Here is a 26,647-nt window from a genome sequence, read left to right as displayed (position 1 = left end):
CCCGTACCAATATAACTGTGATCTCTCAACACGGAGAAGCAGCTGTTAGATTCCAAATGAAGGAATCTTGGAAAGAAATCATTCATTTGGAATCTAACATATAAAACTTGCTGACAAAGAGAAATACCTGCACATCATATGTTATTAAAAGTGAAACTTCTTCACTTTATGTAAAATTTGTATTCTTTATTTCAAGTGCCTTATATTTAAGCAGATGTGATTATATTAAGATTTCATTTTTAAGTATGTCTAAAAAGAGAGATAATCTGATTTAAATTTAAGCCTCACTTAAGCTATGTAAAATTTACTGTGAGTCATCTAAAAAGTTGCTAAGTTATAATTCCTGGAAGGCATAAAGCCACATGTACAGCGTAACGCTAGCGGCTATACCTTACTCGGAAAATTACATTGCCATGTATTCTGTGAATCCAAGTATAACAGCATCGTAAAAGCGAAGTATGAACCCAAAGGGGTGAAAAGATAAGGGCCGTGTGCAAAAAAGGGGACTGAGAAAAGAGGGTGCTCTATAGAAGAATATAACGGGTTGAGCCCGTATCGTGAGACTCTCTCTGGTCATAACATTTTCCTGTTTTGGAAGTTAGCGGGCAGTTTTGCATGGGGGGGGGGGTGAAGTCTGTGATAAGATGTCGGACTGCGAGCGTTCTTAAAATGAAGTAGGATTCTATGCAAAGCCGAAGGTAAAAATTCCAGTCCTAGCAGAATCAAGCTGTCGCTGAAAAGTTCCATCGAGTTGTTCCTGAAACACAAAGATTTGAGTCCGTTTTCGGCAGAAGGAATGAAGACAGCGTAACTCCTACATTGGCATATGGACAGCCAATAGATGAAGTATCCAGACATACATACGGTGCAGAACGACGTGGAAAAAGCTCGGTAAGGTGCAATTACTCGAATTTTGTGTGAAAGTTCATTAAAAGAGAGAGAAGATTGTTCACAAATGTGAAATTAAGAACTGTATTCAAAAGAACTCTGTGGACAGTCTCTATTTAGAAAGTTAACCTCCTTCGAGAGTAAGAAGAATTGTTAGGAAGAGATCTTTTGTAATTTTGTATGTGATAGGATTAACTTGATGTGATAAAGAATAGTAGAATTTAGTATCTCAGTAACATCAGAATGTTTGTTAGTTTTCTCTTGCGAGTAATACTACTGAAAGGTATTTAGCTTAACTTCATATCATTTGCTATCTATCCCAATAGGCAGTTACTGTGTTTAGCATGCTTTATAAGATTTAATTAATTTAGAAAGTGTTAACCTCTTAATTCGAGTTTTATTTTGTATTGAGCATAATTGAGTGTATGAATTTTGTATTGTGTTTTAGATATTCCAATAAACATGTCATATTTACCTGAACCTGAGTCATGCCTGATTACGATTCCAACTTACCACTTATAAAAATAGAACCTATTTTGGCAGGAAGGATTTAGAGAGTGAATATAAATATATATTTAGGTCACGACTGCAATAATCTGAATCTATACGGCAGTTTAAATAAGATATTGTGTAAGAAAGCTAAGAATCTAGTATTGTCTCCCTGAGTAAGGATCTTTTCTGCTATAGGATACTGGCTGGCGCAGCAAAATATAAATTTGTCAGTATCCGAAGAGGAAATAATCCTAGATATAAGAATAAGATTAAAGTAAGAGAAGAAAGAATAAATAATGAAAGGTGAATATATAACAATAGAGCAGCCGGTAGGATTTTGATTGTATAAGGGTTTAGGTAAGAAAGGATAGATTTAAGTAAACAACAAATTAAGTATAAATCATATAGAAACAACAACTATTTTAACACAGCGGTTGAGTATTGAGGGTTCCCCCGAATTGCAGAACTTCTGACTCTGTCGAGTCTTGTCAGCCCCCCCCCCCGAAGGAACCTCATTTCAGCCGCTTGGATTCGTGTCTGCATTCTTTCAGTCATTACCACCTTTGCCTTCTGGCTTAACTCCCACTTCAATACTACCAAATGGCCAAGCTCCTGCAATATTGTGCTTGCTGAGTCAATTTGAGTATCTAGCTCTACGTCCCACTTTCCATCACTCCTGATTATGGGCCCAAGGTATTTAAACTTCTCCACCTGCCTCAATGAGACTCCACTCACATGTAGAGTGCACTGGGATGGTTGTATTGAGACCACAAATGTTTCAGTTTTGGTCACACTGATCTTCATCCTGGCTTCTGCACAAACAGCTACAAACCTATCCAGGGTCCTCCGGAGGTCATCTGCGGAAGAGCTAAGCAGAACTAGGTCATCTGCAAAAAGCAGACGTCCAATGCTACATCTTCCAATTCTGACACATTCACTGACTCCGCTGTGCCTATCAATCTCCAGTCCATAAATATTATGAAAAGGAGGGGTGGGAGGTTTTCATGGAAAGTTTCACGGTCTCCCTTGGAGGAGACCAATGGAGACCGTGAAAGGTTCAGACATTGTGCTGTTTACCCTGACAGCTCTGGGCATTCATACAGGGACTTGATGGCAGCTAATAGTTGGCCATCCACTCCATACTAGTCAAATACCCAAATTCGATAGAGATGGAGGCCATGAATTTATGTCTATGAATAGCACATAATCTCAGGTTATTTGCCTTTCAGACACAAAAAAAAAAAAAAAACTGGAAATTCCCAGAGTAAAAAATCTGTGGTAAACAGAACATAAACAAATCATTGTAGATTCTAATAAATACGGTATATAATATGTGCTTATTTTTTGAAAACTATGCAATAGCAATATATGCATTTCTTTCAGATATTATTTAGACCTTCAGGGAATCAAAGCCTAATGAGTCTTTACTCATTAGTCATTGAGGAAGGCCACACATCACGAACATCAGCTATTATGCTTTCTCTTCAACTTATTCATGTTGGATAACTTGCCACTTCAATAAGCAAGGTATATTCTACTTTCTCATTGTTCTGTAAGAGAAAAAAATCAAGCTTTCATCCCTTTCTTAATGGAACACAAATTCAGCATCCAGGATATTCCTTGTCCTCTCCCTCTCTTCCCTCATCAACCGGCATTGATAACACTCGATTAGAAGTCTATAGTTCTCTATCATATCACTCCTCATTCTCCTGTAGAGAACGAGGAATGATAGTGTCTGCAGCCCACTTACTCTCAATCAGTTCTCATAATCTACATTCCATAATCTTGATATCATCCTTGTAACTTTTCTTTGTACCCTCTTTGCAGCTTCTTCATCCCCTTGGAACTCAGGAAACCAAATCTGCATAAAGCAGTTAAGGTGCACTTGTATCAGGACCTTATTAACCCTGCAGAGGTTGTGACTGATCTGACAGACACAAACAAATTGTTTATTATAAATATTCTTACACATATCCAGTGTATAGCTTGGAGGTCATGAGTCGCTGTGCATGCATATATTACGAGTGATATTCCACACTGTTTATGCAGTCAGTTTTGGTTTAACACGTGTTATGTAAAGGTGTGTGATAGTTCATAGTAAATTGTATCTGAGAGATACCGTGACCTCCGATGTCAGTTTTATATTGGTTTAGTTGTTGTTTTTTTATTTACCATTGAAAATATATCGATTGGATAATCCATCAGATGTTGAAGAGATTTAGAGATTTTGTTACTCGAGTCTGATGATACGAATGATAGAGCCGAAAGTGATATTTGATAGTAAATTGTATCTGAGAGTTACCGCAAACTCCGATGTCAGTATAGTATTGGTTTAGTTGTAGTTTTTTTTGCTTTGTTTCTTTGTTCAATAATTTCTAGATTGTAACTATAAATAAATAATCCATCATATATTATATTTGCAGTGTTTTTTTTTAAAGTTTTATCGCATTTTGGCACATACTAGTAATGAATGTATCTCTCAGATACATGCGACCTATGCTGCAATTTTTTCGACCATGACCTCCGTAGGTTAAGAGGCAAAATCACCTCCTTTTCCTTACATGTCAATGTTCATTTCAGCATAACAATTATCCTCAAAGTTGTATTTGATTTTTTTGCTATATGACCTTTGAACTTCAACCTTATCTACTGCAACTCTAAGTTCTCTAGTCTCATCAGCTTTTTCAAACTGATGAGACTAGAAAGCACAATCCCATCTATATAATATGCTATTGAAAATATCATCATACCAAAGTGCATAACTTTACACTTACCAACATTGAATTGATAACACTTATCATTTGCTCCACGGTGTTCCGGCCTGTTTGTGTCATTCTGTAAGTGATGCATATAACTGCCTTTCCCATCTTTCATTATCAGCAAACAATTGAAGATCTCATGCCAGGTTCTTCCCAATATCATTAATACACAGAGTGAACAACAATGGTCCAAGAACTGATCCCTTGAGAAACAACACTGGTCACTTAAATCAAGCAGATTTGCATGTCCCGTATACTGCTTTCTGATATCTGTCAACTAATCTCTTATCCGAGTTAACAGTTTATATTCCAATCCTATATCCCCTAATTTATGCAATAACTTTTCATGTGGAATCCTGCTAAATGTCTTAGCAAAGTTCAACAGGATCATAATACATCCATTTTGTTTATCCAAGTCAGCCATTAACATTATTATAAAATATGAGCAAACTGCTCACACATGACCTACCTTTAGTAAACCCATGCTGTTCCTGGTCAAGCATAATTTGTCTATCAACCCATTTCTGTATGAATAAGTAGTCAGAAACATCAGTTTTTGCATCACCCTGGTAACAACAGGACTATCGTGCATTCTTTCCATTTGGTGAGATGTTTCCTAAGCTAATACTGAAAGTACATAATCAGGTCAAGGGCCTAGCTGATCATTTCTTTAGCATACATGCTGATATCTCATGTGTGTGTCTATTGCCAAATTTTTACTTCACTTTTACTTCAGACACAAGCATACCATTCTTCCACTTTCATTCCTTTTAGAATAGAATATTAAATTAGAAAACAAAAATTTATTTTATTTTTAAATTTTGAAATTAATAAAACCGCAAGTTAAAAAATATATACTACCTGCATAATAATGGGCTCCAAAGAGGATAACTTGCTCTCAACTCTCTGATAAACAATGGATGAACTCAATAATAATATAGTAGGTTTGGACATATTCTGCTTCATCTATAAATGAAAAGTATACATTGCATAAAAATTTCACGTGACAAAAATTGGAAATTAGAAAGATCCTGAAAAGCATTGTAAATAATTAAGTACTTTAGCAGAGAAGAATAGGTAAGTCTTGCTAATAAACCAAAGACAAATAAAACTTTGCACGGTGAAGCTGAAGTTTCGCTCTGAGAACAAATACAACTTAAAAAAAAAAATTTTGGAAGAATGTAAACCTTGGGTTTTCTCACCCAACATCCACTCTTATTAATGAAATAGCCTCTCCATATTAATTACTTTGCAGAAGAGTAATTATTATGAGGACTTCAAATACATGGATACAGACTAGAAACAGGAAAAATCAAGCATGAAAAGGAAATGGAATTTATATACTTACTACACAATAATCATTTGAAAAGTATGTGATAGAGAAGACTCGAGGTTTAGGAGTGCAGAATCTGCTAAGCATTGGAGGATAGGTGCATAACCAAGGCAACCACATTGCCTTCAACTGGTAGGGGGGGTGAGGCATGCAGTCTTGCCTTGGGAGATTGTGAAACATGCAGATTTTTCAGTAAACGAGTACGTGCAGAGCAGCATGGCAGGTAAGTATGACAAGCTTAGGAAGTAGCTTGAAGCAGTGCCAATGGATAAGAATGTGCAAAGGAAGAATGCTAGCAATATACAGAAATGGCCAAGAAGTGTCTGAAGAAAGCATTATCAAACGGTATACCCGAAGTCCAGAGGATAAATCAGTTAGACGTTTGATGGAGGAGTAGTATCATTGCAGATGCATATTAAAGTTTTAGTACTGAGTCAGCTGCCAAGGGTGATGCTATCAGTGCTTAGCTATGAACTTGCTAAGGGCACTAAAAGCCTAGCTACACTGTTGTATCATAAAGTGGGAAATGTGGAGCAGGGAAAAAAAATGTTATGAAGGATATATAAAGAGAAAGGTGTTCAGCAAGCTCATGGATAATGCAAAGTACGTGCAAAGAGGTAAAATCATATTATGAAAAGAAATTAGCCGAGCAGGCCAAAGGAAACTCCAAAGAATTATTTTTCTACATGGTGAGTAATAGGAAGAATGACTATGGAAGGATAACTTTGCTGAAAGCTAATGGGACAGAAAGCAGAGGTGACAACATCAGGAAAATAATTGAGTCATTGAGTTGATACTTTGCAAAGATGTACGACCCATGTAGAAATGTTGCAAATTGTACTTGGCATGCTGCTATTTAATTTATACATTAATGATATAAGAAATGAAGGGAAATATTCAGTTGTTTGTTGATGATACAAAATTAGATGGCATAACAGTTAATCAAAACAATTTACACAGCTTACAGAACAAAAAAACATGTTGATAGTATGAGCATGGGATTAATGGATGCCAGTTTAAAGTTGAAAAGTTATGTATTCTGGAATGAAAAATTACAAGCTATGTGCTACATTGACAGAAGTGTATGAAAACTTATGAAGCTAGAAATTAGAGGATGATGCCAGACAGGGAGTTGAAGTTCTAGAGATATACTGCAAAAGTGGCCAAAACAACTCACAGGATTACTTAGTTATTGAAGAAAGCAAAGAGATGAGAAAGTTATCATCCCTCTTCATAAGGTTATGATATCGTCACATCTAAATTACTATGCACAGAACTAGTCACCAGAGTTTTTGGAGATGGAGGAAATGCTAGAAAGGATCCAGAGGAGATTGATGAAGATGGTGAGTGGTCTGTGCAATGCTCCCCCACAATGACAGATTGACAGTTTGTGGGCTGCACTAAATCCAGGTGGATTGGGCATACACTTAGGAGAGATCATCATGAAATCTGTCATACAATCCAGAATACAGGAGGAAAGAGAAATCCAGTAGTCCTAAAAATACATGATGGATATCAATTTTAATATAATATGAGAAGAAAAAGAGTTTCGCTGTATTAAGATTGAATTGAAGCAAGGATAAGGAAGTAATGGAAGACATTTACAGACTCCTATCTGTATCTGACGAAATATAGGAAAATTGATTGATAGGTGATATATGACAGAAACAAATAAGTTCTTTAAAAGGGTTTTATAGGATCAATGCAGAGAAATTTTTTTGGTATTCTGGACTAGAAGGGGAAGAACAAGAAACATCTCTGGAAACTGAACAAGAGTGTGGTTAGCAAGGGCATCAAAGATTATATTTTTTGTAGTGCCAGAATCTATCATTAGTGCCTTGTCAGTAATATTCAAACAGAAATATGACAGTTATAGTGTGGATAGAGTTAGTGTCAGCCTGCTGCAATAAATTGCAGACTCTGTGGGGATGTCGTGCAATACTAATAATACAAAACGACGAAACTGAAGTTTTAATGAATAACTAACTCTTATTTAGAAGTATTGGTCAAGTGGTAATAAACTATTTAATAACCAACTTTTCACCGGCCATTGCTGTATTGCTGTCAACATCTTCAGAGTACAAATAAGGTAGGCAAAGTAAATTACAAGCTAGATGTTAACTGACAATTCTAATTCAATAACAAAATAGTACTGAGCGTGAAACAATACACGTGTCGCAGATACATGATTTACTTGCAGATTTATTTCCAGATTCGAGTAAATCATGTATCCGCGACACATGTATTGTTTCATGCTCAGTACTATTTTGTCATTGAATTAGAATTGTCAGTTAACATCTAGCTTGTAATTTACTTTGCATACCTTATTTTTACCCTGAAGATGCCGACAGCAATAGCCGGCAAAACTAGTTGGCTATTAAATAGTTTATTACCACTTGACCAATACTTCTAAATAAGAATTAGTTATTCATTAATTTCTGTGGTCAAGAATTATAACAATTTCGAAACTGAAGTTTTGTTTGCAAGAACTACAACTTTGCAATCTTAGTAATGGGATTCCTTAGATATTTTTCCTCTTCTGACTCGAGCACCTATTCAGAGAGCAAGTAATTATCCTCATCTCCCCATTCTACCCAAAATTCTCATCCACTTTCTAACCTCTTGTTCATTAGAATTTCCTAGTTATTGAAGAAAACACTAATATGAAGATAAGAAGGTTATCATTCCTGTTTATAAGACTATGATATGGCCACATCTAAATTACTATGCACAGATTTAGTCACCACGATTCTTTGGGGATGGAGAAAGTGGTTACTTGAAGAAGATGGTAAGTGGTTTGTGGAACGTTCCCCACAAGGATCAATGTACCAAAGGGGAAAAAACTTGGCTTACTGCAGGTGGCTTGTAACAAGAACCCCAGCTTCGTACTCATCCTAAGCTAAATCATGCAATAAATGCAAAACAACCATCGGCAAATCCAAATCAACTTCATAACTGCTAATAGCAGAAAGCTTACCTTCTAGTCCCTTTGTAAGGGACTAGAAGGACACAACTTCTGTTTACATGCACCTCCACCTCTATCTAATACAGATGACAGACTGTTATGAGTAAAGCACCCAAAGATGAAACTGACCTGGTATCACTCCTTTCTGCCAAATCCTCCATAGTTGACGAAAGCAAATTGACTCTTACAATGCCATTGTAAGAGGCAATTTTCATCTCAGCACCACTGTCACCTGTGATTTTTAAACAAAAGACTACTAAATATTTGAACATTAAAAAGACTTCTCTTCTGATAGCAAATCTCCAAATGTATTTAAACATTGTGATCCAAAGCTAATACCAGCATTCCATCATGTCTACAATCACCTATACTAAGTTGGCAATTATCCCAAACACACATGGAAGCAAGCTAGCACTTATTCTGAAAAAAAGGGAGATAAAAGTCTGACTTCCACTATTGACAACTGCTATTACTTCAAATCCTCTCCAAAATAATAATGGAGAAAATCATCAACAGTCAACTCCTCCAACTACCAAGAGGCCAGCAGTTAATCAATGACCACCAGTGAATTCCACCAATCTAGATTCACAGCTGACCTCTTCATCACCTACCACTGAATGTGCATCGAACAGGTTCAGAGAAACATGCAATCACTCTTGATATTGTCAGGGCTTTTGATCGTTTTGGCATCAGATTATACTTAGCAATCTACCGTTCTTTGGTCTACCAGCTATCCTCTGTCATTGGATAGCCAGCTTTTTCTCTTTAGTCATTCACTGTGTATTATATGAATAGTTCCTCTACTCAGGCTCTGCCATCAACTGAGGAGTATACCAGCTCTGTTCCATCCCCTATACACAAAAGACCTACTCTCACCCACCATTAATCCTATCTAGTCAGCTTTACTGATTATTAGTAGCTTCATTCATCCTACTCTTTCAACAAACCATGTCGTGCTTGGACATCACAAATGATTCTGTTGAGATCATTTGTAATCACTGTGTTAAACATTGATTTCCACACCACACCACAGTTCAATGATACAAGGATAACTGGACCATCTTCAATACCACCAAAACAGTCTTTCCTGTTCTCTTGCAAAAGTGATCTCTGCCAACCAAGCCTTATCCTCAGTAATGGACAAATTGCCAGACAGGATCTCTCTCCTTGGAATAACATTTATCTATGTGATATATGCACATCACACTGACAGCTTCGCATCCTCTAAAAATGTAAGCATTCTTTTTCATTGCTATTTTTCACCCACCCAGTTACTAACTCTATTCAAATCCCAAATCTGCACATCTTTAAAATGCTGCTCATATATTTTGGGTGGTGAATCAAAAACTTCCCTAAGATTCTCAATGCTGTCCAGATGAGAGCAATTTGGCTCAAATATAATCCCTCCCTTACAGGTTCACTCAACCTCTATCTCATAGATGCACTGTTTCAGCTCTGTGTCTCTTCTACAGGTCCTTCTATGGTCACTGCAACATTGAATTGGCAACCATCGTTTCTCCATTTTCTGTTAAAACAAGAGGAGCAGCTGCCTAACATCCCTTTTCAGTACAATTGCAAACATTGAACTTGCTTCTAATTCTCCTCATTTATTCCATCTACCTCTGTCACAGCCTTCCTCATAAACTGCTTCCAAACAACTACAACCTCCAACTCCCTGAGAAAAATGTCAACTGATTTCTTCTTTTTCAATCCACACCTGCATTCCACATAGACATCGATGTGCTACAGGTTGTTATTCTACCTTGCTTATATGGAATAAATATTAAAAAAATAAAAATAATAAAAAATTGGGAAAGTCAGTCCCCACACTGGGATAGAGATTGAATTGGGACAACTGTTTCAGAATGAAATAGACTGATATGTATATTTTTTCATCACCCATGTTCTACATTGCTATATGAAGCAAAGAGATATACTCTTAGTATCAATGCAAACCAATATTGTCAATGGCATATGGAGAAGATCTTATCGACTATGAAAGAGTTGTTATCATAAGATGCCATATCAGTGACATATGTTTGTGACACTGATAAAAGATGCTTGGTTTGATGTGTTTTATGACTTACGGGAACAAGAACAGATCATACTGCACCATAGCAAAAGTCACAGCAGTACCCAAAGTCAATTGTTACAGCAATGCATAAGGTCAAAGGTCACAGCAGCACATAAATCGTCAATATTAAATGAGCAAGATAATTGATGCTTTGGATATGAGAAGGAAACGAGCAAGAGAATTAGTAGTGGTTGTGAGGACAAATGATTTAAGTATACATAAGGAGAATGTAAGGTCAAATATCAGGAAGTTATTGGGAAGAATGAAAGATAACAGTATAGTTGGAAATGTTGTCAGAATGTGTTGCTGAAGTATGACAATGATGAGTTGAGACAGAGAGCCAGAATCATGAATGACTAGGTAGCAGAGTTGTGTGAGGAAAAGTGAGTACAGTTTTGGATGCATGGCATGTGTTTGAGGAAAGAATGGAATTATACAGATGTAATGTACTGCAACTGAATGGCTTTGGAGTGAGTGCACTGGAGAAAATGTTACTAGATGGAAGAGATGAAGTGAAAGATCAGGAGAGTGGTATTGAAGAGACAGGTATGCTTGGCAATGAAAACAGTAGTAGTGTGAGAGATGAAGAGAGAACAGGAATGGAAGAGGAACAGGGAAATGGGGGGGGGGAGCTGGGGTGGACAGAGAAACATGGCATAGTGAGAGTTGAGTAGTAGTGAATGCATGTATGGGGATGATCAGCATAGAAATGGAATAGTCAGGATATGGGTGGGGAAGTTGAACATGGTTGAATATTCTGCTATTCTTCTAATTGCACTACAGCGATATTAAGAGAAGAAGATCCATAGAAGATGATGGTAAATGTTTTATCATTTCATAACGGATATCATCAGGCCCTACTACACTAGTAAGACAGCAAAAGAGTTCTTTTTAGTTCCTGCTTAATAAATGAATGATTGCATAGCTCAAGCCCATTGGTAGAAAACTTTAGCCTTTGTTTCTCTTGCTGCTCTCTCAATATTTAAAATGCAGGAGAATATGAAACTGTTGTTGAGATTCCTAACAGATTAATGATCTTACACAGAATATTGATGCAGCATGCAAAGCATATGACAATCTGGCTGACATGTGTCATCTCAGATTAGTGAGACTTCTGAATTGTCTAGCATTCCTCAAATGCTGTCACTGCTAAAGCATAAGACAAACCTGTGTTAAAATCAAGCACAAGTCTCCAAAACTCCATATTTGTTGTCATACTAGCATTGATCTTTTATGAAAGCAAATACTGGTCTAATAATTTAATAATTAAATAAAATTAGTCAATTATTATCCATGATGTATTTCTTCCTCTAAATAACATGTGTGATAATTAATTTCTTAACTATACCAGAATAGCTAATTAGTAAAGCACAGTTAACAAATACACATATCTGATTGTTAATTTATCTTAATAAGCACAAAATATTATCATCATGTTTCCATAAACTCTTATCACAAACTATAGCACTTGAAAAAAAAAGCAAGTGTTAAAGAGAACTGAAAACTTATTACTACTTTTTTTCAGCATATACCACATGCAGTGTGATTGTAACTAATCAATATTCAAATAAAAATTAGTGGCTTAGGGTATTCTAGTGGATAAAAAATTGTTTAATTCAAATCTTTGATACAGCTGTTAAAGTTGTATAATACTAATGAAAAATATACATATAAACTTACTTTCTTGTGGGCTACATTTTTCGTACAAACAATTCCATTGATAATAGTACATTCGGATTTACTGCCTCCTGGAATCTATTAGAACATAATTTAATTGAAACATATAAAGTGTGAGGGAAGGCTTTCTTTTATATATAATTACAGTACTTGCACAATTATATGAGCATTTTTTTAATGCATATGTTGTGACATAGTAACCATTATTAGAAACATGTATTCAGAAGAATAAAGAATAATAATTTTATATTCACAAATATTTCAGCTTGAAATTAACAAGCCATCAGCATAAGTGCAAGATAAAGCTAGAACAAAGCAATATGTTATTTCCCCTCCTTTTTTTAGAGTTGAGCCATGACACAATACAGGTGGTTACAAAATAAAATGAAATTACTATTAAAACTAACATAATTTACACTAATACATATAAAAGGAACCAAGAGTTACATTGCCTGATAAATCCTACCAAAGAATGGTTACAATAGAACATTAAGAAAAAACCCTATGTCAACCCCTCCAAAACAATCACATGAACAGGAAAACCAAGACTTTAGACGAGTAGAGATTCTCCCACGCATATATATATATATATATAAAATCAGTCACAGATAAAATAGCAAGGATAAAATGTCCTGCCACATATTTAAAGTTATTGAAGTTGATTTTTGTTTCATAGTAAGCAGGCTTTAACGTCTTTACCATATGTTTCCCCTACTATGCATGCAGGCAGTACTCTTGAATGTGATGCTTCTGTAACATAACATTTTTCATGGCGAAAAATTTTGATAACTCCAGTAAAGATGTTATTAATGCCAACATGAAGGTGAACAGAGACATTAGGTGGCTCCTAATGTCTTATGGTCTTAAAAGTCCAAAGAGAAATAGTTGACACTTTTAGCCTGTTATCTAGAGTTTTACGAAGAGAAGAAAGAAGCCATTGTGCAGTCATCTCTTGATAATTTCATATGGAAGATTGAATAACCAAAATAGACATTTTTTTCTATTTTCTCATATTGCTTATCCTGTATTATATTACTTTGCATTAATAATTACATCCTGAAATCTAATTTGGGGGCACATCCTGTGAATGAAACTAACAGTAATCATCTTTAAAACAAGTGAATACACTACTGTCCATGTGGTCTAGTGGCTGTGCGCTTCACAACCAATGACTGGGGAAGGAGTGTCCTAGGGTCGATTCCTGTCGGAGACGTGAGGAGCTGAAGGATCTTCCTCAGCCATGGCCAAGTTAGCCGGTCTTGGGCATAGACAGCAGGGTTTTTTCCCCAGTTTATCCTAGGGTTTTCCCCTCCCACAAAGCAGGCAAACCGCCCCCATGAACACACACATGCTTCAACAGAGATGGGATACCACCAGGAATAAGAAGTAACCAACCTATTCCGCGGGATTATCGGTTACGGAAGCTTACGTGGTAAAATGTGTAGGCCTGCATGAAAGCATAAAAATGAGATGAGATGAGACACTACTGCATAGACATGCTACTGTAAACATGTAGGCAATAGGGTATGAATGGGTGAGAGATTAAATCCAACTTATGTAAAATTCAAGTTTTGTAAAGGTTGCAGAACATAACTCTTATGTCTTAAGTTGGAGATTATCTTTGTGTGTGTGTGCATGTGTATGCATTAAGATTATTCACATTTTTGTTCATGATAAGAAATTTTTGTTCTTTAAAAGTTTCTACTTTGACAGGACCTGTAACACCTTCAGTCTCTGAAAACAGCAGTCTCACATATACTAAGAAATTAGTTATATATCAGGCATTAAACTGCACTTATAATGAAATCGTACCTAAGTCATTTTAGTTCCTTCAGCCGTTCTTTAAATATGTGCTCATTTGTATTCTGAATCTAGCTTCATGTAGAAAGATTTATGCAAGTAATTTTTTTGTTACAGTTGATTTTTTTTTTTTTTTTTTTTTTGTTGAATTGAAAGGGCCTTTTTTGTGAAGGAAAGTAATAAACATCATTACGTATTACTTCATACCTTTAACAACCTCAGATAATATCGAACATTTAATGAGAGAGTATGCACTGTTCTCATCTCTATATATTATGACTAGTGGTAAAGGATATTTTGGCACGTAATGCTTTATCCTTCAGAATTAATCATGAAAGTGTGGAATCAGATAAAGTAACTAGAAAAAACACCTAGGTACCAAGAAGAATTAATAAGGCACAGTGATCAGGTAACTAGTATCTATCCTGATCTAATTATATTAATAATAACAATTAACAAATAATATTAACAATTATTTGTTAATATCAGGTAACCATAAAAGTTAGTATGGTTTTTGGTATAGTTCGCTGCAATGACTTGTTTTATTTTGTAGTAGTATGCAGAGCTCAATTTTTTATGTGGGTCATAAGGTACAGATATGTGTCTGTCAGTCAATCGGTGTGCTCTAACTTGGCATGTACTCTCTTTTTGTGACTTTGAACTCTTTTCAAATGTCAGTTGAACCAGGTGTAATTCAGGCTTGTTTGCTTTATGAATTTAAACTTGGTTTGAAGTCTTCAGTAGCATTCCATAAGAGATGTGTGTGGCATTCGGAAAAGATGTGGTAGCAGAATATACTGCGCAGAAATGGCTTAAAAAATTTGTTTCTAGTGATGAATCACTTGAAGATGCACCATGTTTAGGAAGATCTTCCATTATTGATAATGAAGAATTACGTGCCACTGTTGAAAATAATTCAAGATTAACATGTCAAAACTTTCAAAAATATTTAACGTGAGTGGTGAAGCAATTGGTTCACACTTGCATCTACTGGAAAAATCATGGAAGCTAAGCAAATGGGTCCCACATGCATTATTAGATGACAATAAACTTCAAAGTCTATCAATTTGTTCTTCACTTCTTTCATGTCATAAAAACGAGCCTTTTTGGATTACTTGCTCACTTGTGATGAAAAATAGAATCTTGTACTCTAACAGAAAGTGAATCTATCATTGGTTGTCATTAAACGATCCAGTACTGCACACTTCAAAGGCACCACTTCATCCCCAGAAGACTATGTTTTGCATGTGTGGTGAACTGGAGCTGGTATTGTTCACTATGAGTTTCTCGCTGCAGGCCAAACAATTACAACCGAGATCTACTCGATGCAACTTGAGTGTGTGCACAATGTGTTATCACAGAAACAGCCAGGACTAGTTAATCGGAAGAAAGTGATATTCTTACAGGACAACACAAAACCTCATACATGCCAGTGAGAAGATTTCTGCATTAGGATGAGAGATATGCCTTCATCCTCCATATTCTCATGACATTTCTCCAAGCAATTATCACCTTATTTTGGCACTAGACAATCACATGCGAAACAGACAGTTCCGGATTAAAACAGAGATTGAAGCAGAAATTGCTAGGTTTATTACTTCTAAAGACAAAAAGTTTTATAAAAGCAGAATTTACAAACTTGTATTTCATGGGGAAAGAGTTGTAGATTGTGAAGGTGTTTATTTTAATGAATAAAATATTTTATGAAAATTTCTGCAGTTGTTTAATTTTTGTTATGAAAAACTGCATGAACTGTTTGGGTTCATGCAGTTTTTCATAATAATTTTACCTAATAATAACAAATTATTAACAAATCAATTGTTAATAATACCTGATTATTATTAACAACAGTTGGGTTAGAGCAAATACTTTTTTTGAGAAAGATTTTTTTGATACAGAGTGCTATTAACAAACTTTTTATGTTGACTTTCATGGTTTAATGTTCAGAATAGGGACAAAGGATCTACATTCTTTCACACAGAAAGAACACCCAGTCTCTGGTCCAATGAATGGTTTTGACAGTTACCTGTCCCCCCCCCCCCCTCCTTCCACACCATTATGTTCAGACTCCCTTCAGGCATGACCTAGCAGCAGATTTATTTGCTAGCTGATCAGGAAGCCTCTTGATTCATTATCACTGAGTGTGATTCCCTATGCTATCAAGTGGGTAATAACCTTCAGAACTGATTTACTGATGTACCCAGGAATGGGTAGAGGTTTGGGGTACCAACAGTGTGTTCAGATTACTCATGAGGCTATCACACATACCATAAGATGAAAGTGAGGAATATTGCTAGTATTCTCTTGAGCATTTCTTCAACACCTTTGCCAATATGCAATCTGAAGCTCTTGCAATAGCTTTATTATCTCCAACACATCTACTTCTACTCTATGATTTAGATTCACTTTGATATCTAGATAGCTAATGGGTCTGCCTGGAATATATATCTGATTTAAGTGATCACCTAACAACTCGGTTATTTCAAAAATATTTGACACTTTTTCCTACCATGTGCATTCACTAAAATTATCCTTACATGGTCATTTCTCCTTTTATTTGACAAGTAGCAAAAGATCTCGCTTTAAAGTCTTATTTCATCCATTTAAATCCTATACAAGATATTCTTCAACTTTGGGAATGTAGTCACATATATCTTCCATCAGACATCCTTGGACCACTTCCCATGCACTGCTGATATCTCTACCATGCAATTTTTCATGATGTCTTCTCATTCTGTCATAATCACCTATTTTATAATTGTGTACATATCCTTTTTTAATTCACAACTCTTCAATATTCATATGATCTGCCACATGGCATATTAAAATTGCCTGACCACCTCAACCATTTGACTTCAGCTGGAGGTAGATAGATACCTCATTTATATATAAGTTTCTGGATCCTATTACAAAATTTAATATTCTTGTACTGAGAGTCCCATCACATGCTGTTTATCCCTTAGTAACTCTATAAACTCTTTTCCACCACATCCTGCATGCTTTCTCCTCCTTCTAGTCTATATCTTCATAGCAAGGATGTGCCAAATATTTGATTTTGATTCAGTATTTGAATGATTTGGCATGTTTTGCAAATATATTCCATTTTGTCTGAAATAAGTGGAAAGATTTAATATTCAGCCTACTGAAGCAAAAAATTTCTTGTTACATGATTCATAACAAACACAATGAAACTGGAAAGAGCTTTCCCTTATACCTTATGTTACAGTATACCAAACACTCCTTGCATTTGTTATAGGTATTTTACTTGATGTCTGTATTTGTAGTTTATATTAGAAATCTTAAAATATTGAAAAACCTTTATGACTGATGTGAAGATTCAAAAATATCTCGGGGTGGTATATAAGAAGAAATTTACATACAGCATATATTATTAATTCACGTAAAATGCAAGCATAGTGGCGAATTTGTAAAAACAGTGAAACTGTGCTACTATTTTTTCTACACACCACTATTAAATTTGATTCTGCTATCAGATTTGAACTTTACATCATCAGTGAAAACATTCCCTTTCAAGCCACATAAACATCAAATAGTGACTCAAGAATATAACTCCCAATGTATGCATGGATTAAATTTTTGATCCCACCCCCCCAACAACATACATACACAACTGCTGAGAGCTTTTGGACTATCATCTCATTCATCTGGCTAATCTATTATCCATCCCCATTTCCCTAAATGTGTACACCTACTTGCTCTGCGACAATCTTTCAAATGCCTTCACAAAGTCCAAATATCATTATATATTTATATATGAGTCTCCAATATCACTTGCACCTAATGTCATAGATCAACATTAGGAAATTTTCATCATTTGCATTCCTTATCCTCAGGAGAGAAATATCAGGCTGCCATTAGGAAGTTGACTTACCACACACCATTGCAATGAGGACTTTTCCATTGTTGTATTTGGGAATATAGAATACAAATACAGCTTCAAGTCTAATTTATTTTCCTTTTTAATGGAACAAATCACTGCTATTCGGTATATTACTTAGAAAAAATTCAGATAAGTAACATTGAACCTCAAGTCACCTTTCACTATTGCAAATTCCTTTGGCCAAAAGAGATAGTTTGTTAAAGTAGAAGCTTTTACTATAGTGAATTTCCTATAGTGATATGGAACTTTGACTAGAATTTTTCAGCAGTTTGTTATAGGGAGCAAATTTACCATTGCAAGGCTTGATATATATTCAGAGAGTTGACTATTATAATGTTATAAAACTTAACTGCTTCTTACATAATATATTTTGTGAAGGAAATGTCAGTGTTCTTATGTCTCACTTCTCAAAGTGAGGAATCACTCAACAAACATCTATTCCAAAGTCATGAAATGGAATTGTACAAACTCATATCGACCAGCATGAGTTTTTCTACTATGCAGAATTATATTCCTTCACACTAATGCTGTCACAGTGAATTTAATACAATGATGATCACTGAGATTTATACGATATCTTCCCTTACTTCCTATTTTTTTTCTCTTTCATCACTATAGTTTATAAGCTAACAAAATTTTAATTATTTTAACAATGGACAATTGTCTTCAAGTTAGTTTCCAATTTACATTTACACTTCTGTAAATACAAAAGTCCAAAACAAAGATCACTAAGGTTGCCAAGTTCATATTTAATTTTTAATGATATAATACTAAATATTATTATTATGACATGACACCTCCAAGGAGTCCAAAGACTCATCGAGGGAGGGTACCTACTCTACAACCCTCTGTCTACACCACTCAATCCACTAACTACAGCGAACTGCATCAGCTACACAAATGCTATCTACTGCCCACCACCACCACCATCATCACCACTAGCATTTTCACAGAAAATCAGAAACATCCATGCCCATGGAGGAATTCAAACCCACAGCCTTTTGGCTGGAGAGTGTATATACTAACCACTCAGCCAACCAGGCCAGCAATATGAAATTAAAAGGTAAATGAGATATTCTAGTTTAGCCCTATGATATTCCAGGCTTAAAATACTACATGCACAAATGCTAAAAGCCACATAATGAAATTCAAATGCATCCCTCAAGAACTTAGATCAATTTAAGTGCTCAGGGATCAGAGGAAGTTAAGGTTCCAAGAGACCCACTGAAAGATTGTTGCAGGAGATTACAAAACAGTTATTATCCTTATCAAATGCCAATACTTTATCCTATATTTATTCCCCCAAAAAATTCCCAAGGGAGGGTGAGGATATTTTTCGTTCCAAATTATTGTAGTAAACTCTATTCTATAACAGTTTCTTTACAAGTTTGTTATAGTGAACACCTATTGAGTGTTATACAGCAATCCCTTGATTGGTGTGCCTAATGCATTCTTTAAAACAGGTGCATTAATCTAAAATGCACTAATTGAATATAATAACCTATGGGAAAATGTATAATTCATTCCTCAGATTTCTTTTTTGACCCTTAATTTTTTTTATAAAAGAATTAGGGTATGTCTCAGGGCCTAATTAAAGGAAAACCATGAAGCTGAAAGACAATAAAATATATTCAGAATATAAATTTATTATTCTGCTTCTTAACAAAGAATTGAGCTAATGTAGTTTGGCAGGCATTCTGTTCTTTTTTTCATACAACTGACATTATGGCACTATTGCTCTTCTGCAAATTTTACTGGTTCTCTCTTCACCACAGTTTCTAAGCATTGCTGCTTAAAAACTTCGATTGTACGAAAACTACTTTCAAATTGTTTCTGTGAAACCTCTTCGGACTTGTCAGTGATTAAATTTTCTTCATATTTTTCAGGATCTTCCTGCTGTGTGTATCTAAATTTAGCAGGTCGGAATCACTCAACTTCTCACAATGAGATTTAATAAACTTAGATTCATTTGAAAAGCCTCTAAAATCATTTGCACAATGTAGAAGGAATGTGCTTCAAAATGGCTCACATATTGCTAGCAGTAATTTCATTCGACTTTGCGACTTTATAACCAGGCTGAGAGTTCTCTGATTTGACTAGAAAAGTCTTGGAAGGCATTCACTTCCAAAAAAAGGCCGGTTTCATCGACATTAAATATTTGTTGATCACAATAGTCTCCTTCTTACACAATTTTCTTCAAAATCTCTGGATATCTCATTATCTGCACTTGTAGCTTCTCCTGTGATTAGAACATTATTTAGGCTATTTCTCTTTTTGAAACACTCAAATCACCCAGCACTAACATGGAATTCTTCTTCTTTTCCATCGTTGATAGCCCTTTCTTTTCCAGGTTACAAAGAGACTTTTGATTTAATAAAGCCAGTGTTTAGCAGGATCCGTTTTTGGTTACAATCTTCGATCCATGTAAAAAGAAGTCTCTCTAATTCAATCATTATAATACTTTGATTTCGAGTGCATGCATAATGAACTTGAAGCAGCCTTACCATTCTCTTTGTATTCAGCAGTTGATTCACCCATTTTTGTGTTCTTGTCCTATCTCTACTCTGGACTCGCTTTGTTCATTTTTCTTTATTATTTCAAGTTTTTCTTCCAATGAGATTACTTTTCGAATCATTTTCACGGTTCTATTTTTTGCTCACTAATTCTTTTACTCCTGATTAAAGTTAGGAAAAAAATGTAAAATAAAAAAGTAAGGAAAACAATTGCATGTGATATGATCAGCAAAATGCTATGTAAAGCAGACAACATAAATTTTGGCAGTAAATTTGGAACATAGTGTATATGGAAATAGTGTAGTATGCCATTAAAAAATAACTTGGTAAAATGTTTCAAATCGGTAACTAAATTACTTCATCCTGGCGAGTGATTTTTTAAATAGTTAGCCATAAAAAATGTATAGATCGAAAATTTTTAAAATCTGTAACATTTATTTTTAAGATGTATATAGGTGCATTTTATTGAAAAAAAAAGTTGCACTAATCAAAAATGCACTAATCGGGGGTGCATTAATTGAGGGATTGCTGTATATGTATTTCTACTTCCATGCCATCCTTTATGTTAAGCAGTATCTAATCTTCACAGTAAAAATTAAGAAATAAAGATTCATTTTATAAAATTAAAGAGATTTAATTTTTCACAAATTCCATAATGAGATTCCTCAGGAGTTTATAAAGAGTACATAACTGAGAAGGCAATATTAATACAATTAATGCTAATATATAGAATATTCTAAATTTTTAGTAATTATAGTGCTTGATGTAAAAAAAATGCATTAAAACAATACAATGAGAACATTAACTTAATCTTGTGTCCTACAGCTATAATACTTCAACTCCTAATACATATGAAAGCTGTAAATTAATTTACGGTCCAGTTTAAAACAGTTATAGCATAAGCATGGCTTTAGAAGATAAATGGTTATTGATCTAAGTTATTGCTATGCTTTCTAATTCTGAAATTACAATGCTCTCTCTTTCTTATTTTTGTTTTCCCTTTGCTATACTTCTTTTTTTTTTTTTTTTTTAATCTTTGTACTCAATTTTGTCTTCCATTTTAGGATTTGTTTTTCCCCATCATTTCAACACTTTTTTTTAAATTTACTGTCTCTTCTAATATATTTTCATCTCAATCATTTTGTTTTCTTTCCTTCCTTTTTTTCAATGCTTTCCCAAATTTCCAAGTATTGTATTTATTAATATTTTCTTTATATTTTCATTTATCTCTTTTCAACAATGCTTACTTTTGGAAAAAAAACTCTTAACAAACAATGATATAGAAGAGATCTCATTCATAAAATCTGAAAGAATAGAACAGTTTTACAAGATGATTTTAACAGTGACAATAAAAAAAATATTGAATTTTTTTTATCTACATATAAATAACAGTACCTCACCTTTTTGAACTGAACATACTGTCTGATATCCATATCATCATTATCATTTTTTACATCTGGATGAACAGTGCTTGTGACTCTATGGATTATTGGCAAAATAACATCACACCAAGAAAGAGAAAGACCTTCATTGCTAAGGAGCTGACAAAGTAAGGATTGTTCATGTGTCTCATAAGCAGCACTATATTATGAGAGAAAAAAAAGAAATGGATATGTGTGTAGATGTGCTATCAAGTGCAGACCACATGCTATGTATACATATTAGCATATTCAAACAGAAATATTCAAGTGTAATGTGTGGTTCTATTAAAATCAGAATTTACAAAATTCACACACCAAAAATATTTAACATATATATAATAGTTTACTCTTACATTTTTGGCTGCACTGAACATGAACTATGGCACTGAAAGCAAGTAATGATATTAATAATGGAAAAATAATGGAAATGACTAAATAAAATGCAAAAATAAATCATTTGATTTTTAATTGAAGTTGATAAGTCTTTTACAATATAAATAATATATACATAATTTGCATTATAAATGCTACATAATCTGGCATCTGCTTAATTTAGGCAAACATTATGATATTTATTATCTTGTAAGCTGACACTGAACATGTCATACTGTTTAAAGATTATGAAAAAATTGTTGAGGATAATTTATAGGAAAATTTATTATGCTGTCATGGTTTAGTGAAAACTGAAATTATGCAAGATACTGTAGCTGCTATAAACAGAATTGATTCACTTAGTTTAATGTAAATTTTAATAAAAATTTTCTGTAAAATGTGCATTTCATTTGTGAAGCAACTATATCATAAAGCGGGGAGGAGTATAAGTGAGAGCTGAAATATGACATCCTATTGTAGATTTTAACATATATGACAAGGTGCCAAGAGGAAAGCTATTCAAAATGCTACAGTTGTATGGTGTCAATGGGGCATTATTATTATTATTATTATTATTATTACGGGCAACTCCAGGGAGTCATTAGACTCATCGAGGGAGGCCCCAAATCATATTCATCACAACTATTCGACATTCATACAGTATCTATCATACCTCGCCTTAAACTCATTCACTGTCACAGCATCCACCACAGACTCAGGGAGCGCATTCCACTCATTCACTACTCTAAAAGTAAAGAACCCAGCTCTAACACCTTTACTAACCACACTTTTGCCCAGTTTCCATGGATGTCCCCTAGTCCTCCCACAACCAGCCCTGTTCTCAAAAATATCTTCTGAATTAATTTTATAGAAACCCTTCAGTAATTTGAATGTCTCAATCATATCCCCCCTCCTCCGCCTATCAACCAATTTTTGCAACCCACAAATCCTCAACCTGTTCTCATACGGTTCATTCCACAGACCTGCTATCATCTTGGTCACTCGCCTCTGGATCCTCTCCACCTCCTCCCCATCAAGAAGAAACCTAGGTGACCAAATCTGAGCACAGTAGTCGAGATGAGGTCTTATCAAGGCTCGATACAGAGGAACAATAACCTGCTTGTCTCTGCTTGTCAACGTATTCTTCAGCAACCAAGTGATTTGATGAGCTGATTTGGCCACTTTTGCAATGTGTCCCCTAAATTTCAATTCCTTATCCACCAACACTCCTAAATCTCGTGCCTCATCAATTTCCTGGAGCACGGTTCCACCAATGCAGTAAACTGCCTCCCATCTTTTCACCCCAAAATGCATAACCTTACATTTTGCCACATTAAATTGACATCCATTCTCCCTAGCCCAGACCTCCAATCTATCCAAATCATCCTGCAAAATTTTGACGTCATCTGCATTCACTATTGCCCTACCCAACTTCGCATCATCAGCAAACAAATGAACTGTTCCTCTCAGATCCTTTCCTATATCATTTATGAACAAATTAAACAGCAGTGGTCCAAGAACAGATCCTTGTGGTACACCACTAGTCACAGGCCGTCTTGTGGACTCTACTCCTGAGTAAACCACTCTCTGATATCTCTCCGTCAACCACCCTCCTATCCATCTCACCAACCCTATGTCCATTCCCATATGCTGCAATTTACTGATTAGAATTCCATGTGGTATCCTGTCAAAGGCCTTAGCAAGGTCCAGCAGAATCACTGTAAACCCATTACCCTTATCCAGTTCAGCCGTCACTGTGTTATAATACGTGAGCAAGTTACTGAGGCATGACCTACCCTTCACAAAACCATGCTGTCCCCGATACAGTATCCCATTTTCTTCTATCCAATCTTGTATTTTCCTCTTGACTATTTTCTCTAAGACCTTGATAATGATTCCTGTTATGCTGATTGGCCGGTAATTTTCAACAGCAGCCTTGGAACCACCTTTGTGCAGTGGAACTATTTTCCCCTCTTTCCACCCCCTTGGGACTGACCCAGTCCTGAGGCTCAAATTAAACATAATGGTCAAGGGCACGTATTATATCAAGTAATACTTTGTCTTTCATCATCATTGGCTCAACAGCCTTGTGTGGGTCCTTGGTCTTCTTCTGCCGGCCTTCCTTATTCAATGCCAAACTCCTCCAATTTTTGACTCCTAAAACCTTAATATATTGCATCACTCCACCTTCCCATCTTAATTTATTTTAGGTCTTCCAATTTTTCTTTTCCCTTCCGGCTTAGCATTAAACATCTTAACTATTCTATTACTATCCATGCGTATAATATGTCCAGCCCAACTTAATCTATTTATTTTCATGTACTTAATAATGTGTGGCTCATTAAATAATCTATATAGTTCATGGTTATATCTTTTCCTTCACACACCATTCTCCTGTACTGCTCCAAAAATATATCTGAGAACTCTTCTTTCAAACAGACCTAGCAATCCTTCATCAACCATTGATAATACCCAGTTTTCAGAGGCATAAGTTAACACTGGTCTTAGAAGTACTTTGTACATCATTACTTTATTCAATTCTCAAGAAAAACAATGATGTACATAGTACATCATTGTTTATCTTGAGATCACATGTGACTTCACGTGTTTCCTAAGTCCACAGAAGCATTTATTTGTGGAAAGGATATGCCTCTGAATCTCAGTATTGATATAATTTTTACAATTAACTTCTAATCCAAGTATATAAACTATGTAAAACTTCAAATTTATAGGAACCAATTTCAATTTCAGAAGGATTATTATCACAAATCTTTCTAGTTACTAGCATAAACTTTGTTTTTTCTTGGTTAATCTGCAAATTCATCTTCTTTGCTACCTGTTCTAAACTGATGAAGTTTCTATAATAAATTTAGTTTAATCCTTTATCCAAGTGTAAGCAAACAAAGTTAGCCCCTGAAAATATCTTCAGGACTTAGGTAAGGTGGTGTAACTCGCAGCAAAGGTGAACCAAACTCATATCACTCCTTGTCTCAGTATCTCCCATAATGCAAAGCACATCTCCTTGCAGACATGTATACTGCTATACATTAAGGGAAGGGCCACTACCCAGACTGGTTTCGGCCTTTATTGAGGTCTCGTCAGTGGGAGGCAGACCCAAACGTTGAGCTACTAAGGCAGAAGCAATAGGAGAGGTCATATTTACCTATACGAGTTGCCAACAAGTGTACTGCCTTATTATTGAATTACTCTGGATTTAGAGAAAGATGTTGGAAGTTTATTTTGCACTTGGTTAGACTATAATAAATTTAGTTTAATCCTTTATCCAATTGTAAGAAAACAAAGGTTGCGCCTGAAAATATCTTCAGGACTGAGGCAAGGTCGTACAGTTTCTTCCACTGCTTTCTTGCCTCCTTCCTATAATATCGATATCATCTACATATACCATAATTTGTACTGATTTGTACTGATAGAAAATAGTTCCCCTTGTATTAATGCCAGCATCTCTGAAAACCTTTTTAAGTGCTATTTTAAACAACAAGGAAGCTAAGCCATTGCCTTGTGAAACACCATTATATATATATATATTGGATCAGACAGCATGCAAATAAAGACATACTTTGTCTTTATTTGAGTTGTAAGTCAGCAGTTAGAATTGAGGGAAGTACAGGAAGATGGCTTGATATTAAATCTAGTGTCAGACAACAATGTACATTATCCCTTCTGTTATTCATTATCTATATGGATCACATTATGAAGGAAAGCAGTGTTAAACCTGATATCAAAATTGGAGATGTTAATGTCAGCTCTTTACGTTATGCAGTGAAGTTCTATAGGTTCTCCAATGTGACTAGAGATCCTACAGAACAAGTAAAACATTTCGGCTACTTAGGCACAATTTTTAGTGAAGATGGTAAATTAAATATGGACACAGACAACAGAATCAACAAAGCTGGTATGGTAGGAAGTCAACTGAACAAATTTATATGGAATAAGAGAGAAATTAGTGAAATCACTAAATTAGCTATATAGAAGATGGTGTTTAAACCAATTTTAACTTATGGATCTGAGAGCTGGGTTAGAAATAAAACACTTGACCAGAGACCACAGATATGAGAGCCCTGAGAAAGATTAGGGGCATGAACAGATGGCTTCAATAGCAATATCATATTAAAAACGAGGATATTAGAAAGAACCGAACATTGCTAGCATCCAGGAATGTGTTAGGAGAGCTAATCTCAGGTGGTATGGTCATTTAAACAGAATGGGAGAGGAAAGATTAGCAAAACAAGTGTTCTCTGCCAGGTTGGCAGGATAAAGACTCACAGGAAAACCAAGATGCCTTAGAAGACATAAATATAAGATCTGATAATGTTGGAGTCTTGACAGATAACAGATTGATTTGGAGGAAAATTGTTGATAGGAAGTTAGTAATGATGTAAGTTCTTCATGTAGTACTATCATAATATCCTGAATACCCCTTGAGGGAACATG

At 35.2% G+C, this 26,647-nt stretch overlaps 1 protein-coding gene across 1 annotated transcript in view; it reads right to left on the bottom strand.

Moving 5' to 3' along the window:
• fab1 (1-phosphatidylinositol 3-phosphate 5-kinase fab1) overlaps positions 1 to 26,647 on the bottom strand; it is a 757,444-nt gene that overhangs the window by 490,291 nt on the left and 240,506 nt on the right. Inside the window, exons 13-15 of the mRNA XM_090401892.1 lie at positions 21,803 to 21,983; positions 12,192 to 12,266; positions 5,001 to 5,105 (exon numbers count right to left, since the gene is read on the bottom strand). Coding sequence (XP_090258018.1) covers positions 5,001 to 5,105; positions 12,192 to 12,266; positions 21,803 to 21,983 — 361 coding nt within the window. The remainder of the gene's footprint in view (positions 1 to 5,000; positions 5,106 to 12,191; positions 12,267 to 21,802; positions 21,984 to 26,647) is intronic.

This window comes from Typopeltis vanoorti, chromosome 12 (genome assembly GCF_054136105.1).
Source record: "Typopeltis vanoorti isolate ZY-2024b chromosome 12, IOZ_Tvanoo_1.0, whole genome shotgun sequence".
In the NCBI taxonomy this organism is placed as follows: domain Eukaryota; kingdom Metazoa; phylum Arthropoda; class Arachnida; order Uropygi; family Thelyphonidae; genus Typopeltis; species Typopeltis vanoorti.
Note: the sequence above shows the minus strand (reverse complement) of the source record. Positions and strands in the feature narration are given on the sequence as shown.